Consider the following 21,889-nt stretch of genomic DNA (forward strand, 5'->3'; position numbering starts at 1 on the left):
GCGAAAAAGCAAGCTGTACGGTGTTTGTGATTTTTCAGTTTTGGTAGAATATATTAATCTGAGTAGATTAGGTTAAAAAACTCATATGATTCACAGCTGATTGCATAACTTATTTTGTTAAAGGAAATATATGTTAATTCTAGAAAAACAGAAGCATGTTGACAGTGGGAAGTGTTTCAAGTGAAGAACTAGATGAAAATTATGTCCCAATGAATCCCAACTCTCCTCCACGACAGCATTCCAGCAGCTTCACTGAACCCATCCAGGAAACAAACTATGTACCAATGACACCAGGCACGTTTGATTTTCCGTTATTTGGAAAGCAAGTCCCTCCTCCTGCTCACATGGGTTTCAGGTCCAGCCCAAAGACCCCTCCCAGACGGTCAGTACCTGTTGCAGAATGTGAGCCACCGCCAGTGGATCGGAACCTCAAACCAGACAGAAAAGGTGAGGAAAATGTCCAGTAGAAGTTGATTTTCATCATCTAAGCAAATAACATAGCTCTCCCAACTTCTGATTAGTGGAAAATGATCGTATGTTTAGAAATTTTAACAGAATAATTTTTATCCTATGAGATAGCCATAACATAAAGGAATTCTAGGATTATTTTTAACCGTATTTAAATATCACAATAACAATGCCAAATACAAGCGTATGTTTAAATTTTATTGCTGTGGTTACTAATGAAAGAAACGACACAGAATTGCCAATACTCAGAAGTGTGAATTTTAGTCCTTATACATAGATGACAGCTAGCCAACTTGTGATGGAGAAAGAACACACAAGGCATTGGATAGAATACAAATTTATAGCCATAACAATGCTTGGTAGAGAATCAGTACACGTTTTCGTTGATGAAGTCAAAGTTAAAAATAACTTCGGTAACTATTTTAGGTACCTGCTTTTGATGTAAACATTGTCAGAAGAAATTAATTGCTACAACAAGAGTGAGTTGTATATTGTGCTGCTCTTGAGTCCTATTCAAAATATGAAGTGGTCTTACAAATTCTTGCATAGAATAATTCTCACAAAGTGTTCAAAGGGAGGAAGAATTAGATAGAAGAAATAGTGTTTACTACTAAGTAGGTGATGTTAAGTCCTCATATCAGTCTGTAAAAACAAGAAAAATCACTTGATGTTGGAGCTACTTAATACTTAAGTGTTAGTGGCCACGTGGGGCAGTCACATGAAGATATTTAACATGTGGACTGTGAGGTTACCGTATATACTTTCCTTGGGATCCAGATGGGAGGAGGGAACTGCTAATTCAAGCCAGCTCTTAAGATATGTTTACTTTATCACAGGAGCTGGGTGCCATGCTTATATTGAAATTTGTGTAAACTGTAGTAGGTGAAAATTTCCTTGCCTTTACAGAATGTGGCAGATTACAACAAAGTCATAAAGCTAGTTTTCCTTTTGCTTTATGTGGAAATATTTTCAACTGGTAAACGTGTGGAAGATGACTGTTAGGAGTCTGAGGAAGCTGCAACAACTTCAATGACAAAATTGAAAAAAAACCCCAAATTTTAGAGGCCCCCTTCAGAGCTGTTCTAAAAAATTAATCTCTTGAATCTGGTGCATACTGAGTTTACTATTCCTTAAAATAAGCGTTATTTGGGTGACTGGTGTTCTTAAGAATCAAAGAAGATACTGTTGTGATGTATCTGTAAGAGATACTTCTATAGAGAATCACTAATAAATAGTTTAGACTTTCCAGATAATCTAAAATGTTTTACCAGCCAGCCTATCAGAAATACAGGTCAATGCTTAAGGAACTTCTTTCCCTCCTACACAGTTTTTCAGGCAAGATAACTAACTTTCTTGTAGAAGTGGGAACTAAAGAACATTAAGTCAAATGTCTGCACTGTTTTCTATTTGAGTAAATCCTATTTTTAAAATTACGTGCTTGAAAAAATTAGTATTTACATTGAGAATGGCTGACTTGACTTTAGGCAAATGGCAAGTATTCCGACGATCAAAAATATTCACTAGCTAAAACTTTAAATTAGTCTTTTTACCACCAAGTGAAAACAGCCTGTAATTCAGTGAAGTAGATAGTATCATTATGATATAGGTGATCTCAGTGTGAAATGGGAAGTACCACGTCTCATTCTGGCTGTCCATCTTCAGAAAGGGAGGCATGGCCTTTTTCAAAACCTTGGCTCTCTGCTTGTGTCTAATTGTTTCTGTGTTACCAGACGGTAGTTTTGCATAGCTCTTAAGAAATACCGGACAGTAACAGATTGGTGAAAGTTGATATTGGAAAATATTCTCAAAATAAACACTGAACTGCTTTAAAGTTTTTTCGCTGGCTGGCCAGTTTGTGTATTTACTTGATAAAATGTTTGACCTTCAAAAGTGGTAAATTTCTGTGTTGGAACGCCTCTCACTTTTGCTGTTGGCAGTGCAAAGCAGTTGCACAGATGTCTGCTGGAGCATCTCTCTTCTTGAAACTGAATTAGTGTTTCGCATTCTCAAAGTGGCGTGTAAGGCTCCTGCTTTGCTCCCGTCCTCAAATGCTTTACGGCTGGAAAGACCTAGCTAACGTGAAGGAAAAGCTTTTTACATCTACTAACATACCTCTTAAATGAATATAGAGTGACTGGCTGTAATTTTTTTCTGTAGACTTTTAGAAGCTGTTATCACTGAAAAATAATATGTTTTTTTAACATAATGTAGAAGATAAAGTAATTTTAAAGTAAAACTGTCCCCAGAAGTAAATACTGTATACTAAATGCTTAGTGTCTGAAAAAACCTTTGTGAAGAGCTTGAGCTACCAAGAATGGTAATGATTCTGATTTATCCCCGAGGGGTTTATCTTAGTAACACAAACACACTGGCTCACTCAAATTTTATCAAGTGTACTACTGCAAATCTTCCATTGTTGTGAAAGAGCAGATATGATGACACATCAGGCTGGTAATATATTCCCATTTCATTAGTCGAGTTCTCCATGCAAATAACTCCTTCCAGAAATACCTTTGGGAAAATAAAACTGCAATTCCTTTTGAATTAAAATAGGATAAAACTCTTGTTGTAGTGCACCCTTACCTAACTAAACCGAGTGTGTGCTTTATATTCTACCGTGTTGCTTTTTCAGCTTTCAAGTTTTTGTAGCAACTTTTATTTTCAGGTTGTTTCCGCTTACATAAATGTACTACGATGGTCTTCTGCCACAAATCAGTGCCTAGAAAGTATCAAGTTGGCCAGTATGTTCAGTAAAACTTAGGCAGACAGAGAAAAGGAGGAAATGGTACATAAGATAGTTACCTTCTGGGTATCCCTTCTTTAAATGTTCGTTGTTTTGTTTTTTTTCTTTTAAATATGCCATTGGTTAAAGAATTTCTGTTGAAGACCACTGCTGCTTCCCTAAAAGACAGTATTACTGCAGAGACCAGCTCTGTTGGTGGTAAGGCCTCCTGGTATATGAGGGCCCATCTTACGTTCTGAAGAAGCTGCTGTATCTTTTTTTATTGGCTACGGAGTGCTGCAAAAATGGTGTTTGCACTGCCTCCAAGTAGCGATTCCTTTTTGGTAGCTATCCTTGCTACTGAGAAATACCGCCATCACCTTTCACGTGAGCGTTAGCACTAGCTGCGTGGGCCAGGGAAGTTTGTGTGCTAAAAATGCATTCGACGAAGAAATAACGCAGTCAAACTCGCCCATAAAGAAAGAACGCGCTGCTTTTTATTGTCGAACGTATGTGCTTAGCACCCGTTTTTCTTTGGTTTAAGGACTTACTGCTTGCAGGCAGTACTGACAAGGGTAGGAGATGGAGGGCTCGGTGACGGCCGTGGCCATTCCGTTGTGTATAGCCTGCTCTCCCCTCTGCTCTTTCTCTTTTGTAAACCTGAGATGAAACGCATACTCGGTTACTTCTGGTTCTGCTGTCTTTGAAGAACAAGGCGTCAGGCAGCAAGGATCTGGCAATCTGTCTGTCAGCAGCAGTTTCTGTCATCTGTATGTCTTCCCAGCTCTGATGTAAGGTCAGCTTGGACGGGGCTCTGAGCAACCTGATCTCGTTGAAGATGTCCCAGCTCAGTGCAGGGGGGTCAGGCTAGGTGACCTTTAAAGGTCCCTTCCGACCCAAGCTATTCTATGATTCTAAGCACCTGACGTTCTACATAATTTATTAAATGGTTAAGGTAGTCCAAATTTTTAAGAATAGGTACAGTTATATAGAAGTAGTGACTGTGACAGAAGGCTGAGTTAGGAAAAATCAATAACATGGGAAAACTAAATGTAGGTAATAGGTCTAAAATTCACTAAAGTATGTGCCAGTTCTGAAGAGGAGGTACTTGTGCACCCCTGCTGCGACAGCCTGAGGCTTTTCAGTCTTCCCACCTGTAGGAGTAGCCCGGGCCAGGAGCCATGGTGAGCTATGAGATACCCTCTGTCTCTTGCCACTGGTTTCCAGAAAAGCTTTGTTTTAGAAAATGGGTTAAAAAATAGCAGCAAATTTTTTAAAAATAAAAATATATGTAGCCTTGAGATTACACTACATTCCACTGTAGTTCCATTTTTCTAGCTCACAGCTGCTTCTGTAAATGTAGGGAGCTTCCGGTACTTTCTGGAAGTCTTGAAAGTAATTTCAAAACATGGTGTTGGCTTCCTGCCCCAATAACTTGAATCAAAGCTCTTTACCATTTCTTTAGAGAAGCATACCAAAAGGTAAGTGATATATTGCTTGGGACAATTTAGAGAGCGTTTGGCCAGGTGCTTTTCTGCATTCACCTGTAATTGAATGACAAAAACAATCTCTCTTTTAATTTTTCTTTTCAGGGTGCTGTTTCTTTTATTATAAAGAACCATTGTCTATATTGATTTTGTATTTCTGCTTTTTGGCTGTTCTAGCTTGCCACGGTTGCATGTAGTCGTGATGCTAACTTGGAAGCTTTGTTGCTAGCAAAAGGCTTCAAGCAGAAGAAATACTGCTTCCATCCATGCAGTTGGGTCTTATTCTCTGAGTTGTCCAAAGACTGTGACTGGTTCTGCCACAGAGCGGTTACGTGACGTTTTTTTGACAGTCACACGTTCCTTCCTCAAAATACCACTTACCCAAGAAGGAGTAGAACTCAAGGTGCCCAAGTGCAGTGAGGTGAAGACTCCCTGGACAGCGAAGGCAGCAAAGAACGGCCAGGTTCTCTTCTTCTCCACCTCGTACTTTCCCTGGGCCTCCTCAAAATATCTGAAAAGGGTTGTGATAGGAGGCAGTGGGTCCCATGATCTCCATCCTGCTGGCAGCTTGCAGGACTGCAGTGAACGTTTTGCTGCTCCACAGGGAACTGCTCTGTGCGGCAAGGCAGGTCCCGGGTGGCTGTGCCGGCAGCCCGCAGGAAGGTGTGAAGGCCTGACAGAGGTCTGCGAGTCTAGACGATCTTAATCTTCAGTACAAACGCGACGTCAGCCAGAGATCAAGGAAAGGTCGAAAATAAAAGGGGTGGGGTGTGAATTGGATTTTATAGGTCAGGAGGCAGCATTTGAGGGATGGGCATGATAATTACCCACTCCTGCCCCGTGATTTATTTCCCGGGGTAGGGGAGGGGGCTTGAGATCTCAAAGCAAGACTTTAAGACCAAACAACTACAAAATAAGACTTTTTTTTTTTTTTAACTTTTTTTTTAAATACTCGTTTAGGAGCTGTCCAGAGGACTGCTCATAGCTATGGAACGTTTAATACGTGTGTACATCTCATCTGTAAAGTTCAGAGCTCTTAAGAAATATGTGCTTGCCATCTCAACTGACAAAACGTAATTTTTTCAATATCTGAATCAAACAGTTAAGTCAATGATGGAATTGGTGGTGGCAGAATTTAGTTCTTCAAAGTCTCCGTTTGATGCCCTACTTGGTAACCTCTCTTTTCTGAGGGGCAGCATGTCTCTGTACGAAAGCGAGGGTTTTTAAGGTTCTAAAAAGAAATATATGAACCCCAGACATAGGGCTGAATTACCAGTTCATGACCATGATGGAATGAAAATCAAAAATTAAATCTCATTCATTTGAAAATAGTGTGACACTGCCATTATCGTAATGTTTTTGATCCATAGTACTTAAAAACACTTTCTGAGAGAGTTCAGTTTAGCGCAGTTGAGGGTCATGGGGAGCTGTGACAGAGCGATGCACTCAGGATCACTAGGCAGATTGCTGACAGAGGCGGTAAAGACCTTGGGATTCCCAGCCCTAAACATGGTACTGGACTTTACTCCATTTGTCTTGAATAGCAATTCTATTTGTCCAAATGTTGTTAGAGTTTAATTGCATTCAAGATTATTTTAAACAGGATTTTCAGTCCTAGTTTTGGGTTGGATTGCACACATTATTTTGCTGTTAGCAAAAATAGCCAATAGCTAGTGTGGTGCATTTTCACCTTTAATTTTTTTACAAAAGGCTTAGCTTTCAAAAAAATATATCAGCACTTAGTCTGAGATGCTTCCTGCAACTTGGGTCCATACGATTGCCTTTAAAAGAGACTGCTGCTTGGTCCTGGTAATTTTCAGTCCAGCAAGTGGTAAGCCAGGCTTCCGAGACAGTGAGTGATGCACACATTTCTTTTCATGCCAACAAAATACCCAGTTGTATCTTGAAAACAAACAAACAAAAGAAACCAAGGGAGAGGGGAGGAAAAAAAATCTCATGGAGTTGGGACTTGTGATTGTTTTAAAAACGTTAAAAATTTTATCTGGTGGTTTTTCTTATAGATTTTTCGCATCTGAGAAGTTACAAGACATAATTTGTGTGGTTAAATCACAAACATGTGGCTTGCTTAGCAAAATGTGGCTGCATCTTTGCCATGAGCATACTCCTGAGCATCTCCCAAACAGAAGAACTTCACAGAAAATTCCAGTTTTCTGTCTTTAAGAGCATAGGCCCACTTTGAAGAGGTAATTGAGTACAGAGCTTTCACGTGGCAGGAAGCATCTGCCACATTCTGGCCCCCACAGGACTCCCTGTGATGCTTCTGGATGACCGGCTTAATCACCCGTTGTTGTAGTGTAGTATCATGCTGCAAAAATCCCGAGCAAAGTAGGTAGTTGTTAAGGAAATTAAGAACCCTCATTAACCATGAAGTTAGTTATAAATAGCCTAGTGAACAGTTTCCTTGTTAAATATTTACATGTTTGAGTGTCTGAGTTGGACAATGTGAACATACTGCATATCCTGATGTAGCAGGAGCACCACACCATCCTGAAATAAAACTTCAGATAAACAGTTAAGGCATTTATGACAACAGGCCCTGACATTTCTTTAAAAATAATAATAATTAGAAGTTGGCAACATTGCAGCGTTCTATGCCATCATGATTGTCGTGCATATTCTTAAATAAAGGATCACTCTTTTTCTCAGGCTTTAGGACAAGTAAGCATTGAAATACTGTGAGTGGTGATTTTAATCAGCAGCGAGAACTGAATTGTAGATCTGTTGAAAAAGAAACGGTAATTTTCATGATGACTTTTCTGAGAAGTACTGTTCGTTTTGCTTTTAAGAAATCTATGTGTTTAATCCTTCCATTTACTCTTGGAAGCTACACCCCCTGTTCATTACACTTAGAAATTAAAAAAAAATAAGATTTTTAGGCATGTTTTGTGCTTCCTCAGAATCGTAAAGCAGGTTGAATACAAATTTATTGATATTCCCCCCCCCGCCAAGTTCCAAAGACTTCCTTTTAGTTGAAAATTACACTTCCTCCGTGGCTGTACTAAATTACTTCTACAAGACTAGTTTTTACTTAATAGCTTTAAATGAATTTATATAGCTCCTTGCTACGATACACCAGTCCTTAACTTGCAGGGGTGATTTATCTTACAAAACTTTGAAACAACAAATAATTTCAAGTAAAGATTTTGTTTGGATGGCTGCATCACAGCTGCAAAGGAAGCTATGGTTTAGCGGGCATAATGGTTTTTAAAAAATTAGACGCATGAGTTCTGAAGAACAAACTGCAAGACTTGCTCTGATACTAGCGGTAGAGGTGGTAGTGTTGAACTCCAAAGATGCTAGGGAGAGCAGGAACAAGAGACCATGGGTAATAATACCTTATTTTTTCTCCCCTCCATACGATTTTTCTTTTCTTCCCTGTATGCTTACTGCCTTTTTAAGCAAACATGCTTTTTGATATACATATTTTCATGCTATTCCATTGGCTTTTTTTATAAACTTAATGTTAGGCTTGATTTTTCCGGTGAACAGGTTAAACCCTACTTACTTTTTCGTGTTTTGTTTAAAAAAAAAAAAGTGAACGCTATCTTGAGTAGTATCCCTTGGACTTCATGAATCTTAGTGCAGCTTTAAAATACTAATCAATAAACACTCCAGAACACTGTACTTTGCTCTTAAAACACTGTCTGTGTTATTGAATGCTTTTAGTTCATCATGCTTTGGGGGCTTTTTAAATACAGACACGTAGAGTTACTTGCAAATTAGAGCAGTCAAATAGTATTTGGATGATTAATAGCTTTGGTATTCTCTGAATAGTTTTTATGGCATTTGGCAAATATTTTATGAATACCAGTGAACCTTAGCTGTCAGATGCAATTGGACTTCTTTATAATCGGATACTTTTTCCAATTCATTCTTAATTTCTGGAGCATTCAAAGTACCAGTGCTCTGAGGGAAGTTATTTTGAGAAGATAAAGATGCCTAAGAAAACTGGAGAGCATCTCTCTAGATGAGTACTTTTTACATTTAATAATAGTGAAAGAATAAATGAATTTAATTGTTTTTACTGTCCTGAAGAGACTGTAGTTATCACCATCCATGTGGTACCAGTGACCAGAGCTGAGCACATCACTGATATTCCTAGTTGTTGCTGGATGCGAGTATGGAAGTGGATATGAATGTTGTATAACTAAATAAATGTTTCTAATTAGAAGTACCTTGGCAGGAAATAGTCTTAACAAAAACAGAGATGAAAAAGCAAATTCAGGATATTTGTAGAGCTCTGTGCTGAAGACCATGTACTCGGGAGTCAGAGTTGACTGGGGCGAGGAAGAGAAGGAAAGGGGGAGGTTATTCTGCAGAATTGAAAACCAAATAATAAACCCTGTGGGGGAGTAAGACTGTGAGCTTCAGCCTTGTTTTTCAAGGAAAAATCTGCAGTGGTTCCGAGTACTGAAATTCTTGGACCTTGGTGCAAATTTCAGTTTCCTCCGATTACAGATAGAAAGTGGAAAGATGCGTATTTTTTTAACAGGAATGGGAAAGTGCTGTTAGCTACCTCTCTCCGAGAGGACTTTTGTGGATGCAGGGCACTTGGGCGGCTGGTCCCGCTCCTGTTCCAAGCAAAGCGCTGCTGTAGCGTTCCTACGTCTGATCGCCTTGCCGCATAGGGATTAGTCCTGTTGGCCAGGAAACGTTAACGGATCACGCATTTCTTTAAAGTTTATGTCAGGTTAGTAGACTGACTTCAAAATTTTAAGTCCTAAATAACCGTTATCTAAACAGAGGGTTGGCTTCTTCCGTGAGGATGTTTGCCGTTCCCCGGTGTAAAAGCCCTTGCCAGCAAGCCACGGAGCAAGTAGGCAGTCAGGAAAGAGCGTTCTTAGCGGAAATCTTCAGTTCTAGTGCTTCAAGGCGATACCCTGAAAACCAAGGAGGCTCTTCAGCGAGTGGCTTACGTCCTCAAAACCAAAAATGTTAGGACCCACCTACTCTGATGCAGGAATTTGCCGCAGTGGGACCCCTTCTCCCCCCCCCGCCCCGTTATATTCCAAGTGTTTTATGGAAAACAGGAAGAGAGACTACATTAGCCGATGGAAAAAAAAAACCCAAAAGGTTTTTCAGTTTAAGCTGTTACTTGATACAAAACCGAACATGTGAAATGGACTCTTCTCCTGTGAAATGGACTCTTCTCCCGATGACTTCCCAGACAAAGGCAGCATTGACACACACCGGAATGCCAGGAGCAGAAATTCATGCCGTCTGGGCGCGCTCGAACGCGAGAGCCACAGTCGCTCGTTCTGCTTGGCAGTCTTCACAAGCGGCCATTTGTTAGAAAAATAGCCTTCATTAGTGATTTTTCAGCTCCGAGTGCCCTTGCCCATTATTCGCCTGATAGAACGTGCAGAAGCTGAGCTCCTCTCTCCTGGGTGTAGCGCTTTGCATTTCGCAGGTGGTGACTTGACTGAACGATGAAAACATCTAATTTTCACGTCTTGTTTGGTTGGTTTCACTCGCCATAATTTATTTCTTGGTGTGTTTGTTTGGGTTTGTTTTTTTTTTTTTCCTTCTGGATGTTTGCATCCAGTGGTGTCGCAACACAATTTATTTCCTTTTCAGTTAAAAAAAAAATAAAAATATGTAAACCCTGTATTATTTTTACCCGGATTTACCTTTCCCAGAATAGGTGTGTAAGTTAAAAGCGTTGTCTTATGTGAGTGCCAGAACATCAGATGAGGTAAATTTGGGCCTGTGGGCCTAAACCACGGGAAACGTGTTCCTCAGCGTCGCTGGCGTTGGAATGGTGTGCGGAGCCGGGCTCTCCATAGAGGCCGACTGACCTTCCACCTTCACGAAGCCGATCTGAAGAAGGGCCCTGTGACACTTACCTTTAGTCATTATGTCTGAACAGAATGGGTGTCGGAGAGCGGCCTGTTGTACGGCTGTGAGGCACTTTCTCCTCCGCGTTGTGTGCGGCGAGGTCGTGCTCTCGGAGAAAATCAGCCAGGTTACGTGGGAGCGGCACCAGGACTTTCAGCCACAGTACCGAAGGTAGAAAGTGCTAAAAAATAATGTATTTCTGTTCACAGATCTGGCTTAAGATAGTGACAGAACTGCCAATTTTTAGATAAAGAGTGGCACTTTTCAAATCTGATGGATTGATTAAAAATACGTCTTTTGCAGGGGTGAGGGGTATTTTTAAGGGCTTTCTGTGCCCTAGTTTGTGTTGCTTTATCTTCTTCAATGACAAAACTCAGGTGGAAGAATTTTGCACTACAGACACAAATAAGTAGCCTCAGTTTTGTGATTTTCATCCCCCCTCCCCTTTTCCTTTGCCTGGTGTCAGGTCTTCTCTGTTGCACAGTATAAGCTCTTCAACAGAGATTAGGCCTTTTGCTTTTTTGTTTCGTAAGGAGGGGAAAAAAAAAAACCCTGCACAAACATTTTAATTCTCTGTGACATATTCAGCTAGAGGAATTGCATTATCCTGGCTGGTTGGTAGCAGCAAGCTGTCTTGCCACCAAATTTATTTAGGTGGAACAGTCTTTCAGCAACAAGAGATGAAAGCTCAGTGGGTTTATTTTATGCTGAACATTTTGTATGTTCTTGTCTGATGCAGAAGAGAAGTATTGTAGGGACCTGTACTTACTTATGTAGCTCTTCTGAAAGTTTCAGAATGGTTTATAACTGCTAAATTAAGTATGAGGCAGGCTATTACATAATATCCATGTTTTACAAATGGGAATAGTCATAGCTCGGGAAGGCTAGCTGCACGAGACCACGTCAGCATCATTAACAAAAGTAGAAATAATGAGTCATAGCCCTGAGTTCCTTGTGCTTATCTTCTGTATTATGGGTTTCAGGAACTTCAGCCTAGGTTTGGCTGCAAGAGCAGAGAGGTTATAAAGTACACACTGGTTAAATTTATTAACTCTGTTTCCTCTGCTAGATTTCTCACTATACTTACAATCTGTGCTCATATGTCAGTGCATTGATTGGCATTTTAAATTGAGTTGTATTGGGCCAAATTTCTTTTAAATCTGATTATAAAACTGTGGAACACAGAGTTAATATGATTAGGTAATGATAAGCATCATCAATTGTTCGTAATAAAAGGTGTTTGAATTTGAACTTCTCCATTTGTTCAATTGATTTTAAGAGCTTGGACTTTTTATATAGGCAGGTTTTTATCATAGTGTTGTAGGCAAGATACTTAAGAATATCGCATCAGCTCAGAATGAACTATGCCAACGTGTTGGGTCATGCTTTTGACTTAGCTCCAGTCAACAGTATAATTTAAAGAAATGCTTTGTGTACCACTTCACAATCTGGGTCTTTGGTCAGCATTGCCCAACTGCTTGGGCTTTTCATCGGCACTTCGAGCCATTTAAGGGAGCATCTGGCTTTGAAACTGGAAAAGAACTGTCTGTGTGAAAATCATTTCATGTCCTTTTTTTTTAAGGAAGTTGCTATGCAGCACTACTAGTAAATAAATAAATTTTGTCTTACCTGCATGGTCTCTCAGAAGTGCTGTGTAGAAGTTAAGATACAGTACAAAACCTTTCTGTTTACCTTTCTTGTTGCTACTTGATTATTCCCAATACTTCAGTGATAACAGTAATAGAGCACTTCATATGCAAAACCCTTGGGGTAGAGATTTGCAAACTTCTTGTGTTTGTTGCCAAGTTTATTTTTTTACAAAGCATTCTCACTCATTGCTGATAGTACCAGCCCGCATCTGAGTCTGTACCACTCCTTTTCCAATTTCTGCTGTAGGGCAACTTTCTAACATAATCGGACTTAAACTTTTAATTTGGTTTATTGTAAAGATTTACCTTTCATATAGCTTTTTGGTGTACCCCTTGAAGGCACTTGCCTTTTCCAATATTAACACTTTGTCAGATAGACTTTCGTGAAAGGTTAGGGTTATTCTGCATTATTGATCATATTTATTTAAAATAGACAATGTGACCCAAAACACTTGCAGAGTTTGGTCAAGTTGGCTAAGAACTTTCTTGTTGGGAGAGGGGTTATATTACTGCTTGTAGGGAGCTTATTGACTCTACTGTTCTCTTAGTCTGTACTCTTCACCGTGTTACCAGAGTCAGCTAAAGCGTTATGTTGTGTGATAGCATAACACAGGAGATTGTTATGCTAATAACATCATAGAATGATAGCGTATGATAGCAAAATACTGGGAGACGATTAGTGCGTCTGCTGCACTTCTGTATAGGTGTATACAATTTTTAAAAGGTTTAGAGAATGTCATTTTATGACAGGGTCATTTGTGGTGGAGGTTGGGTTGTGCCATGGTGGGGGGAGAGTATGCAGGCTGGGAGCTTGGAAAGAAAGTCCCCCTGTGTCTCCAAGGTCGGAGAGGTGGTTTTGGTACAGACAGAGACCTCTGGGGAACAAGTTTAAAACATACAGCGTGGGCAAAGTTTCATGGGGCTTCTCAAGTGGGAGATGCACGGTGGATACGAGACCTCCTAAGAGTATCACTATTTCCAAAGTAATATTGTGACTAAAAAAGATTTAATTTATTTGAGGGTACCTCAACTTGCATCTGAAACAATACTATTCCCCTGTCATGCTACATATTCCTCAAATATGGAATTTTTTATGTAATGCAGCTTGAAACCATTTAATAGTAATGATCAGTTACAGTATTTGTTGATGCACTTTTTAGCCTTTTTGTACACCTTTTCTGCTTGCCTCCGACAAATTACTTGCATGCAGTGTTTTCTTTGTTTCTGGTTTGGTGCTTAAGCCCTTAGTCTGAGACCTAGCTAGACTGTAAAACTCTCCTTTAGCAGCTTGCTTATGCTTGTGGCATTAATCTTTCTGCAGGGGGTTGTACTGTTTATTTACAAAATTCCATTTTCCAGTTACAAATAGAATATTATTAAGAGAGTCTTCTTTTTACCAATTAGGTCAAAGTCCTAAAATTTTAAGACCTAAACCACATGGTTTAGAGCGAACTGATTCACAAACCATAGGTGACTTTACTACAAGAAGAAAGGGTATGTACTTTAGCACTGTATGTATATGGAGCTTTATAAAAATAAGTAAAACAAATTAAGAAAACTGTTATTCTAGAATGACTTTAACTCTTGTATAGTCTTTTTACTTTTATGATAATCTTAAGATCATGGATGCGTTTTCCTTGCCAAGCAAAAAGTTTCCTATATAAGGAATTAAAGTCTTTCTGGCTTGAACAGCGCATGGAAACATTTCCTTGACATTAACATGGGTGTTCTGATTTCTTAAGTTTTATCTGTTCATATTTTGGATTTATTTTTGTCTGTTTATTTAGAAGCAAGTATGTATGACTTACTCGTAAGTTGCTGGAAATAACTTTTGTTGGGCAATAACCCGAAATCAGAGTTCACTTGAGTCTCCTGCTGTTGGCTAAACACTGAGATAGGGCAAGATATTGACCATTTACTAGTACAGAGATTTATTTATGCATATTAATGAGCATTGCAATTAGTCTGATGGGCTTTACCGAAGGTGCTGAGTTGGTATAGCATGGGAAGTACGGGAGATTACAAATACTGTTAAATATCCCACAGAAGTGTCACTGACCGTTACCTTTGGTTGGTAAAGCCCATTGCAACTGGATGAAAGATGCCTGCTGTTCTCAGTGGGCTTTGGCCAAAGTCCTTTCTCTCTGCTGGAGCAGGCCCTTGCCCACCGATCATACCTGCCGTGTAGTCTCAGGCCTTTACAGAGGACTTGAGCCAAGCTGATCATTTTTGTGTCACTCATGCTTTAGTATCATCTCGCCTACGTCAAGTTTCAGTTCTGCCACTCTTCTCTCATATGATACCTTACATGTTGAGCTAGATGAGCCCTAGTTTGTCTTCTGAGTCTGTGGTGACGGCTTTTTGTGAGCGAGTGAGTGAAAGTGGCAGAATTACTGGAGTAGGCTTGATATGCTTTGAGTGCGTAATTATGACTTCTTAGCAGAGAAGAGGAGAAAACTCTTTGGGATGCTAAAGGCTGGTAGTGATCCAGAAAATTTGAATCAGGAGTCCTTATGTTTACTATCTGATAGCAGACTCTTCAGTAAACTCAATCTGCAGAGTGAGTCTAATGAAAGTATGATGAGTACAGTTCTGCTTTTTCCTTGAGAGACAACCACACTGATTAAGCAACTGATTTCTGTCAGTTCCTCATGTGGTCACTTATGACAGCTCTTACCCCACATGAACTAGTGCTACATGCCTGACATTTGATCTCGGTAAATGTGCTAATAGGCAGCAAACTGATGTGGGGGGTGAGGAGAGGAAGGGGTGTTACTATAATGACATTGCATTTTATTTTCTAAAAACAATTTTAGGAAGGATGAAGTTGAGATTCAAACTGTGACGGCAGTTTGACTGTGTTAATTTTTTTTTTTTTTTTTTTTTTAACCTTTCCACAAGTCCTTTTAGAATTTTTCCCGCCCCCTAATGTTTAAGAGGGATGAAACACACAAAGTGGAGGGAGGGACAAATAGTTTCTCACTAATACTCTATTTGTGGTTCTGTTCTGAAAATGGAATTTTAAAATGGCACCTTTTCTAGAAGAATGTTAGCTGTCATTAATGGCACAAACAAGCCACTGCTCTGCTGGTCTGATCGCTAAGCACTGGAGCAAGCCAAGCACCTCTTGGAACTGAAGCTGGGTGTTGGCTCATCTCTCACTTTTGCAAACTTAGTCTTAGCTGCAGATTCTGCCCACGCTTTGAGCTGTGAAACCTCATCAATAAGGGCACATGTGTGCAGCCAGGGCAGAGTTTGCATAATAATAATTGTCCAAGAGTCAAGTACCCCGAGTTGGCTCTGCTGAAGCAGTCCATCCACCCTGACCTGGGCTCGTCAATTCATCAAGTCATCGTGGCAGGGTAAAGAGGGAACATGGTGCTGCCATTTTCAGAGTCTCTTTTCAAAACAGAATTACTCCATAGAAGTGTATCTTGCAAAATTCTTAAATTGTGGGGGTTTTTTTTCTAATTGATGTTGCTTTTCAGTACATGGAAAAATTAAAAAGATAAGATAATATATCATGGCTTTCTGGTAACTGAACAGTGTTTCCTTTTCCTAACTAGTATTTACTATTTTAAGAATTGTAATTTTTTTTTTTATTTAGGCTTTGAAAAGCTATTAAATTTATGTTTGTTTAGGAATGTTCTGTGCTTTAAGATTGTCTGTTTCTCATACAGCAAAACCAGCTCCGCTAGAAATAAAGCCTCTGCCTGAATGGGAAGAATTACAAGCCCCAGTTAGATCTCCTATCACCAGAAGCTTTGCACGAGAGTAAGTTTCTTAGCTTTCCCTCATTCAGATTAATTGTTTTCATTGACTAGAGTGTTAATAAATGTGTGTACATCTGTATTACGTTTTTAGCCTGTGTAATACAAATTGAGGTTTCCCTCGGAAGTGTGTGTGTATATGTGTATGTGTATGCATATATGCTCATGTACATTGGAACAAAATGTGTGCATATGAATTTCTATTTTGTAACATTAAATATAAGAGACCGTGTATAATCAAAAAATGTGACACACTAGTAGACTTGAATGAAAATTTCAGCTCTAATATGCTTATTTTTGTTGTTTACCAGGAGGTTTAAGATATTCGAGATGTATTGTTTGTAAAATAATTCCTGGTAATTAGCTCCTCCAGGTTCCCCATGTCTCCCAGACCGGATTCAGTTCATAGCACAACTTCCAGCAGTGACTCGCACGACAGTGAAGAGAATTATGTATCCATGAATCCAAATCAATCCACTGAAGACCCAGTATGTAAAATCTACGTCTTAACTACTCTCTTCCTGTGCAGTCCTTACTTTTAAATCATGCAAACGCAGATCCTTCCACTCAACATCACTGCCTTTACGCTTCTAGAGCAAAATAATAATTAAAAGATCTCCATAGAAATACTGTAATTTTGGTAGGATTTCACTGCAGAAGTTAAGACCATAATAGTATAGACTATATAACAGGAATGGTTAGTATACATATCTATTGTACAAAACAATTCAATACATTCCTTTTTTTTTTATCCTCTTCCCTAGAAACTGTCTCCTCTCTGTAATTGCTTGTCCTGGGCTATGCACCAGCTCAGTATTATGACGTCAAGGGAAATAAGCTGTCTTAGCACCTCTTATTAAAAGGACGTCTTCCAAGAAATGTGGAAGGAACAGGGGGGAAAAAAAGGATTGACATTTGTTGTTTATGTCTATAAAAACTGAGCTATGTGTACTTTTATTAGGCTTCTTTCAAAAAAGAGGGTAGAAGCGGTCTTTGTGTATTGAGTATCTGTATTTTTCCCCCTTTGGGGGAGAATTTTCTCAGATAATAAAGCTTCAGCTATTCAGCTTGCAGTGCAGTAAGTGAAGAGCTAGTTAGGAAAAGTTAATGATGCGTGCTGTGGTTTTTGTTTGGTTGGCGGGGGAAGGAGAGAGAAAAAAAAGAAGAACCAGAAATAGTAGGTTATAGTAAGAGAGTAGCAGTAGATCTAGACCTAGACTAAAATGTGGTCCAGAATACGCCTAAAGCACTGGAGGAAAACCTGTATTTGGAGCTCAGCTTTTTGTTCAGGATAGTTCGACGCATTCACCACACCTGTACGGCTTGGGTTCTTAGTAGGGAGTCACAGCAGCATTTTTCATCCTGAAAGCGTTATGAAAGACCTTCTTTGGGGAGGGCCTGTCTAGCACCGTTTCCGTTCTGTTTGTTTGTCTGCCTTCTTACACGGCATGTGCTAGCCCGTTTTGCTACACCCTCGACTCTCCTCTCGCCGTGCTGCTTGCTTCCCCATCCCCTGCTGCTCTGGATACCCTCCCCAGCCTCCCCCAGTCTCCCTCTCCTGCGGCTCGCCATTGCTGCCTCTGGATACCGCCTCTTAGGTCCCCCCGAGCGAGCCTCTCCTCCTGACTTCTCTGCGGCAGCTCTGACTCGGTGTGAGCTCATGAGCCTGCGGAGCGTCCTGGCCCGTGCCTTGCCGGGCGCCTGACCGGCCAGCAGTGCCGGTCGCCAGCTTCCCAGGTGAAGCGCGCTTCAGCAGTGGGGAGCTGATGACGTAAAAACTTAGCCCCTCTCTTGCAAGAGGCATTGGTAAGTAATCAGTAACGTCCCATTTTACAGATGCAAGAAACATCCCATTCTACACACAGGTTTAGAATCGCCTACGCCCACGGTTCTCCCTGCAGCAGAATCGCAGTTCAAATTGGGGATTTTACTTGATCCTAACGATCCCGATTCGGGGGTTTAACTTCAGTGCCAAGACGGTATAATTAATACCGCAGCTCAGACGGCCCGTCGTTAGTATCTTCTGTTTGCTTGCACCGTTCATTCTTTAAGGTTGTTCTGCAGATTTCCTTTCATTTTCATTTACGTATATTTAAAGTTTCTGTTTTCTAATGCATATGTGCTGCCTGTCTAGTTCGTTTGAAGTAACAGATTTTTTTTTTTTGTTTGAAGAGTAATAGCTTTTTTCATTTATGCCGGAAACGTTGATACAGAACCTGATTTTTGTATGTTATGTGCAGAAATTTCTTTTAGAGAATTTGGCCAACAAAAATGAACTTTGTCTCAGTTTGTGTTTGTCCTTGTTACCACTTAATCTTAAATAAGATGGACGATACAGGTATAATGGATAACTTCAATTCAAACCGCCAAGCCCATTAAGCTTTAACCCCTAAAATATTTTATTTCCTAGAGAACCTGAACATTTCCAGATATCTCAAGGCCTTTGTTCTAAAATGTGCCAATTACATAGACGTTTTGGAAATTTTTATTTGTTCCAACTGCGTCTTAGAAAGGAGTCCATACTTTTTCATCTTTTTCTGTCATCAGCTTTGAAGCGTCTTGTTTGGACATGTCATACTTCTGGTTTATTTAATAAAATCAGCAATTTTCTGCTTTTTCTTTCAAGTTGCTGTCAGCCTTACCCTTCTGTCTTTCCTTCTGCCTTCCTCTTCATTTTTTGCTGACTGCTGCCCTCTGTCTTCCTTTTTTTTCTTTATCTTTTAGAGAAGAGTCCTTCTATTGTACTGTTCCTATAACACCTGTTAAGAGGGAGGGATCAGGCTGGGAGAGGACAGAGGAGGTGAGGTTGTAAAAGTCTGGGCTAATTGCAATTTAGGTGTATACAATGCAACTTCAGTTCAGGCAGCCCTACACAAATTTTCCGAAGTTTTAATCTTGTGGAATTATCAATTGAATAATAGTTCTTGATTTTCAGCTTAACCATGATGGCTTTTGAATGAAATGTGAAAGTTTCATTTGAAGTTTTGCCACTATTGTAAGGCTGAAATTCTTGTAATTTAACAGCAATATAAGGAAATAAAAAACTTGTAATTAAGTAATGCAAAATTTGAGATGCAGCGACTTCATTTAAAAAGAACAAACAACACTCCATTCTTATCTCATGATATGAAAGGGACTTTAGATGGAAGGTACAGATTGGTTTGGTGGCAACCTTAAATTTGGGGGGTTGGTTTTGGGGTTTTTCTTCCCTGTTGGCTTTTGACTGTCCCCGTTTTGACTTAGAATACATTCCATTGTTATACAATGTCAATAAACTCTGCATGTTTTTTTGCATTCTCAGTCAGTTCTTTAACCTTTAAAATTTTGGCAGTTTATAATAAGCGCATTTGATAATGTGGACCATTAGCGTGTATGTTTGTAGCTGAAGCTATTTACATTATAATTTCAGAATTTGTTTGGAAGCAACAGTCTTGATGGAGGAAGCAGCCCTATGGTAAAACCTAAAGGAGATAAACAAGTAGAATATTTAGATCTGGACCTAGATTCAGGAAAATCTACCCCACCTCGTAAGGTAAGCAGATCTTCAACTCTTGCATTTCTGCCATCAAGAGTTTAAAATTTCTGCACAAGTAGTTGCTGGGAAAGAGGGAGCCGCCAGCAAGATCATCTTAACTAGTTTGCCAAATGGTTGATCGGAGAGTCTGTGTTGGACCTTTCAGAGAAGCCTGTGCTTGTTCTATAACTGTTTGGGACGTCTACTTACTTTTTTGTTAATTCATTTTAACATATGTTTTTCACTCTCCGTTTCCTTTCCTAGAAAAAGAGTAGTGGTTCAGGCAGCAGCGTGGCAGATGAGAGAGTTGATTATGTTGTGGTCGACCAGCAGAAAACACTAGCACTGAAGAGCACACGAGAGGCATGGACTGATGGGAGACAGTCTACAGAATCTGAAACGCCTACAAAGAGTGTGAAATGAAAACACTGCTTTTTCTTCAAAGAACAGAAAGGAGTGAATTTTGAAGAAATACAGAACCACAATGGCAGAGTTGTTCGACTGTACAATACCTGATTCACCGGTGTGTGAATAGGTTCTTGACTGAATAGAATGGAAGCCAAAAGACACTTTGAATATATCAAAGGAATTTTAAGATCATAAATTGGCTCTGTGGTCTCTGGAAAAATTGCAAACTGTAAATAACCTGTAAAATAGTCTCGCTTAGCTTTCAGAAAACCTTTTGTTCTGTAGTTAACACATTTGTAGTATTACTATGTTTATGCACTTTTTCAGTTACAACTCAGTTCAGGTATTCCCAGTTAGTGTACCTTAATGCCTAATTCATCTGGAGAATTTTTTTTTCCCTTACACTACTCTTCCTTACAATTTTAGGTTAATTAAGCTACATGTAGATACAGAAATTAATATTTGAACTTCATTTTAACAACTTAAAATTGATTTTTCCGGAAATACTTTCACAATTGAATAATCTACTTGAAATGCCAAGGACGACCGTTAGTTACATACTTGTTTATATTTAATACACACAAGATCATTTGGAAGTCTACAGGTTACCTTCCTAACAAAAATTGCTGTGAGTTAATAATAATGAACTGTACTGGGTTTAGACCTTTACAATCCTGGCTTATATGTTAGTTGTTAGTGGTGGAACTTCTATTGTATTTTATTAATGACAGTGTTCTGTGTTCAATGGGTGAAGATTCTGCAGGGTGGGATCTTACACTTTTAAAGACTGAATAATTAAATATCAAGTAAGCCTGCAAACCACTGATGGCATGCAGTAATATTGTGATCTCACACTTATTAACAAGAAATAACCTTTATATTATTTACAGAAGGTAGAGTATATAAATCAGGTACGTACCAAGCACTATTGTGCTAATACACTGATCAGGTTTAGACAATGAGCTTTAGTTTTGTACTATTTAGAAGTTCTAATGTCAGTTTTCAGTTCAAGATTAACGGGACAGTTTGACATTCACTGTTTGTAGTACTAGCAAAATACTGTGATTTTGAATTAGACATTAATTCAAATGGAAATACTATGTTTTGACACCATAGTGCCCTTCTTATGATCTCTATTTTACTTTACTCTCCTGCTTGGCCTTATATTTAAATCCCTATGCAACTGATATTTTTTATCTCTGTTTTTAAAAATTAGATAATATACATAAATGATCCCCTTGTAAACCACTTGTTGCTCTTTCCTGGTACAGGATTTTAAGCTCTGTATACTGTGATCCTTTATTTTACTATGCCAGTTCCAAATAATAATCTGCCTTGGTTTAGAGACATTTTTTGTTATTTGGAAGAAGGTAGAGTCCTTTAAATACGTGAATGAGTTAGATCTAGATAGAAAACTTACTAACACTTTTTTTTTTTCCCCCAAACACCCTCAAGTAAGCGGTTGGTTTTATTTTCCTGCCCAATTGTTTTATTTTGTCCAGTTCATTTAAAAGTTGAGCATAGAGCTGTGTTGTTTTCTGGCATGTTGGCCTTAGTACTGTGCCTAATCTACCATCGGTTGTTTCTCTCCCCTCACAGCCACAATCTACAGTATGTAAATTATCTTCTTCTTAACAAAGGTTCTTTTTAAATCAGTAATATTTTGATGCTTTGAATGTTCATTTTAAAAAAAGAAACTAAACACAATGCATTTTGAGGTGAATTTTAAATAAATCAAGTTGTTCAGTTTTGATGTGTAAACTCTGTCCTGTGGAACAGCAAACTGATGTTAATGTGTCTGAAGGTGCCTAGATACCAAGCATGCTTTTTCAAAATTGTAGATTTCCTCTTAGTACCTCTCAAAAAAAAAAAAAAAAAAAAGAGTACAGTTAGAACAATTTTCACAATTAAGCTCTGACTTAAAACCCTGCACCAAGCAGCTACATAATCTGAATTCCCATTCTTCTGGGAGCCAGAAGAAGTGATGTGAGCCAGGGGACCTTGATGGCTCG

At 39.2% G+C, this 21,889-nt stretch overlaps 1 protein-coding gene across 1 annotated transcript in view; it reads left to right on the top strand.

Moving 5' to 3' along the window:
- GAB1 (GRB2-associated binding protein 1) overlaps positions 1–21,220 on the top strand; it is a 42,429-nt gene extending 21,209 nt beyond the window's left edge. Inside the window, exons 5-12 of the mRNA XM_010293817.1 lie at positions 144–447; positions 3,341–3,379; positions 5,260–5,313; positions 13,590–13,679; positions 15,866–15,959; positions 16,320–16,443; positions 19,365–19,487; positions 19,734–21,220. Of these exons, the coding sequence (XP_010292119.1) occupies positions 144–447; positions 3,341–3,379; positions 5,260–5,313; positions 13,590–13,679; positions 15,866–15,959; positions 16,320–16,443; positions 19,365–19,487; positions 19,734–19,892 (987 nt within the window). The 3' untranslated portion in view covers positions 19,893–21,220. The remainder of the gene's footprint in view (positions 1–143; positions 448–3,340; positions 3,380–5,259; positions 5,314–13,589; positions 13,680–15,865; positions 15,960–16,319; positions 16,444–19,364; positions 19,488–19,733) is intronic.
- The last annotated feature ends 669 nt before the right edge of the window (positions 21,221–21,889 follow it).

The sequence above is a fragment of the Phaethon lepturus genome, unplaced genomic scaffold (genome assembly GCF_000687285.1).
Source record: "Phaethon lepturus isolate BGI_N335 unplaced genomic scaffold, ASM68728v1 scaffold1139, whole genome shotgun sequence".
Lineage (NCBI taxonomy): Eukaryota > Metazoa > Chordata > Aves > Phaethontiformes > Phaethontidae > Phaethon > Phaethon lepturus.